General features: G+C 34.3%; 1 protein-coding gene across 5 annotated transcripts in view; it reads right to left on the bottom strand.

The window, feature by feature from the left end:
* The window catches only part of LOC111464376 (SNF1-related protein kinase catalytic subunit alpha KIN10), an 11,052-nt gene that overhangs the window by 3,352 nt on the left and 3,787 nt on the right, over nt 1-3,913 (bottom strand). For all 5 annotated transcript variants that reach the window (XR_002714027.1, XM_023108565.1, XM_023108564.1 and 2 more), the window contains 6 exons: nt 3,352-3,536; nt 3,072-3,254; nt 2,842-2,973; nt 2,291-2,476; nt 424-513; nt 248-331 (listed from right to left, as the gene is read on the bottom strand). Coding sequence is in view for 4 of the 5 variants with exons in the window: in XM_023108565.1 (XP_022964333.1) it covers nt 248-331; nt 424-513; nt 2,291-2,476; nt 2,842-2,973; nt 3,072-3,254; nt 3,352-3,536 (860 nt within the window). In the remaining variant the exon portion in view is untranslated. The remainder of the gene's footprint in view (nt 1-247; nt 332-423; nt 514-2,290; nt 2,477-2,841; nt 2,974-3,071; nt 3,255-3,351; nt 3,537-3,913) is intronic.

The raw sequence follows: 3,913 nt of genomic DNA, 5'->3' as shown, positions 1-3,913 counted from the left end.
CCCCCCAAAATACAGGAGAAATACATCACAAGATTTTTATTAATTTTTTTGGTGGGAAATGAGGGGAAAAAAATCACAAAAATGAGCCAAAAAAGTTCCCGAACTTTTTTTTTTCTTTTCTTTTGACACTCAACATGGGAATCTTCAGCAAGATGCATTCTGGAGGGCAGGTGGAAAGGACTTTCTAATAGTGTAAGAAAGAAACACGTGAGAAGCTTTATCAGACAGAAGTCCAGAACAAGAATACCATAGTCTCCTGAAACTCAGCTCCAAGATAACCACTAGAAACACGGAAGCGGTTGTCCAGCAACAAATAATAAGCAACTGTAGCCTGAAATTATTATCAATACAATGATTATTGGTAACAAATAGCAGGGAAAATTTTCAATTTCTTTCAGAAAATAAGTTGAAGTAATTATGCACCTCATTTTGAATTCGGTTACGAAGAGACTCCACCAGCTGATTCCTGTCAAATCCCATCTTTACAACCTCCTGAAGAATGTCTTCATCAATCTGAAAAAATAAATATATAACTAATCAAGGAAAAAGTTTAATTGGCGGGACAACATAACTAACAATTAAGAATCTCTATTGCAAAACCAGAAAAGAACTCATTAATCCTATGGAGAAGGATAGGTGTCGAGTAAGTTGGGTAATATCTGGTTGACTACTCTTTGTTATATTCTAAAAGACATACTAATGACGCAATGCAATGGCCATCTAATAGCTGCCTAGTAAACTAACAGTTAATTTTTTTAAAAAACTAAATAAAACATGAGAGGACAATAAAATACTGTTCCTATTTTCTTATTAAGAACTGTTTTAAAGAAGTGTCCTACCAATTTCTACATAATAAAAATTCTTTAAAATTTTGAATAATGCAAACTGCAACCCTACTGCACACTTTCCTTCATAAATTACAACAAGAATAGGGATGCTTGCCAGTCGCAAATTGACCCTAAAGATTTATATCACCACCACGTGTTTAACACAGAGCCTTGCATCAAAGGTTACAAGTACATGCCCACAGCTCCGTGCAAGCATTTGAAAAGGAAAGCACCCTTTGAAGATAAAGTTCTTTATAAGAGAACTAAGTCACACTTGCATAAACACATTCGACAGCTTGCAATGAAGATCCCCTTGGCTTATTATCCCTTCACTGCTTGTCAATTTGCAAAATCCTTCTGGAAAGCTGTGATTTCCTTCTTCGGATGGTATACAGTCAATCCTAGAAATATTCAAGTTATGCTAGCCGTCACCCTATCAGAGGCTATCATTTAAAAGAGAAAAGAAGCTCCATTAACAGGGCATTCTTATGGTCAACGTGGATGGAGAGAAACAATGATATAGGGAAGCCTTCTGATAGCTTTATGAATCCACTTGCTTGGCTCTCAGCTGGTGTAAAAACACTCTTACTTTCAAAACTACAGTTTATCTCCCTTAATGACATACTGGAGGTGTTTCTGTAAGACTCTTTTGGCTTGCCCTTATCTTCCCTCTCTTTTGTATTATTTCATATTATGAAATAATAGCATGTTTCCCATATAAAAAAATGTAAACTAGTTTCAACCTGACTTCCAAAGAAACCCTAATTAAAAAATAGTGATAAACAGACTTTTCAAGAACACAAACATATTTAGCTATCCAATGTATTTTAGGTCGACATATATTTTATTGATTCATCACAATAAGTGAAAACTGCAATGCAGAAGAAGAAAAATTTATGGTCTAACTACGTGGAGCAGAAAGGTAAAATACAAAGGAATACATTCAGACCTACAAATCCTAATCTAATATATCATGATTTAGAAAAGACATACAGAACCTTAAAACAGTTCTTATTTTTCCCTGCCTACAATCCGAAGTAGTGAATTCAGAGGTTTTCCTTATGCAAGTTCTACAAATGTTCTCACAGGGCAGTCGATTTCAAAAGAAAATAAACTCTCGAGAGTCCGCTAATTCACCAGGAATCATGGCATAGGAAAAAATTAATGAACTCTGCCAGTAACATCATAAAAACAGAGTATTATAACAAAAAGTAAAACTAAGCATTTTTTTTAAAGCACAAGGAAAACTAAAGTGCAAGAATCCTTTCAATCTTAAGCACAAAGTCAAATTAATGCAAAAGTTTTTTAGGTGGCCAATAAAAAAACTGCAAATAAACCTTTTTATATGATAAAATATAGTACTAGGAGTATAAGATAATGAAAATTCAAGAAATTAAAGGCTTCTCAAGATATTGCTTAAAGAAGATTTTTTGGGGATATTTCTTAAATTTTTATTACCAAACCTTTTTGGCTTGTTGCATTGTATCAGGTGGAGGCACAGCTAAATAGCGTGGAAGATGAGCCTGAAACCACGGGTGCTGTCGGATCTCAGGGATGGTGATGCGCTTCATTGGGTCAACAACCAGCATACTAGGAATCAATTCTCTAGCACCTGACGATAAATGACTTGGAAGAGTATAGATCCCACCCTAAAAGACAGCAAAATTTCAGTTAAGATTTGGAGTTTTCAGCATTCTCCAGACAGTTTGAATTAACTGCCAGGTGATTGTATTATATTAAATTAAATAGGTAAAACAGAGACAACTTGGCGACAATAAGGGAGAGTCCAAGTACATGAAATTGACATCTAAAATAAATCAATATTTCTCCAATGCCCCATACTAATAAATTATAGAAGGCAGTTATTTTCCTTGAGAATCTGAAAATAACCGACCATATCTGCAAATACTAACATTAAGAGGAAAAAAATTACGAGCAGAAGCTCGAGATCGCCAAGATACTATATTCCAACAATAACAAAAATTAAGCTAAATGGAAATAAATCTAGAAATACCTTTATTTTCTTAAACAGGTTGGGAATGTTTTCATCGTCAAAAGGAAGAGTGCCGCATAGAAGCGCATACAAAATAACACCACAACTCCATACATCTACTTCAGGTCCAGCATATAATTTCCCGGAGATTACCTAAATATAAAATTTAATTTAAAAGTTGTGGCTATTAAATTGAAACCCAACGAAACGGAATCAGTTCCTGGGGAGTTACTACCCTGCAATAAACCTACCTCTGGAGCAGCATAATTGGGACTCCCACAACTTGTCTTCAGAAAGTGACCATCACGCATTATATTGCTCAAACCAAAATCAGCAATCTTCACATTACATTTGGAGTCCAAAAGCAAATTCTCAGGCTTAAGATCTCTGTGCACCACCATATTCCTGTGGCAGTACTCCACACCAGAAATTATCTGTTCCATGAAAGTTGATAGCCCACATCATAACTCAGATAGAAGTATCACGAATTGCAAGTTGCAACCAAGGTTTAGAATTACAATTGCAACTTACCTGTTGGAAAAAAATACGGGCTTCATCTTCCTGCAACCTTCCCTTTTCTACAATATAATCAAAGAGCTCTCCAGATTTTACGTACTCCATCACAACATAAATGTCTGTCGGGGTCTCTATGACTTCATAGAGCCGTATAATGTGAGGATGCATGAACAATCTCAATATTTTAATCTCTCTCCTTACTGCATAAAATTCATAGCAAGAAGAAGGCATAAGCCTCAAATTCAAAATCAACTATATAAAAGATACGATACATTCTGTAACACAATGTGAAAGAAAAACTAAATTTCAAAATCCAGATAGCGAAAAAAAGGCATAAGCCTCCAACCAAACCAACTTCATAAAAAGATGATACAATCATGATCTAACAAGCGAACCATATAAACAAATTAAGAATTCTAAGTAGGAAGAGCTTAGGAAATTTAAAACTAACCTTTTTTTTTTTTTAATAATGAATAAGCGAACTTCCATTCAGGAAAAATGAAAGAATACACGGGCATACAAAAAAAAAAAAAAAAAAAAAAAAAAAAAAAAAAAAAAAAAAAAAAAAAAAAAAAAA

Source organism: Cucurbita moschata, unplaced genomic scaffold (genome assembly GCF_002738365.1).
Source record: "Cucurbita moschata cultivar Rifu unplaced genomic scaffold, Cmos_1.0 Cmo_Scf00030, whole genome shotgun sequence".
Lineage (NCBI taxonomy): Eukaryota > Viridiplantae > Streptophyta > Magnoliopsida > Cucurbitales > Cucurbitaceae > Cucurbita > Cucurbita moschata.
The sequence above is the reverse complement of the archived record's forward strand: the minus strand, read 5'-3'. Positions and strand labels throughout refer to the sequence as shown.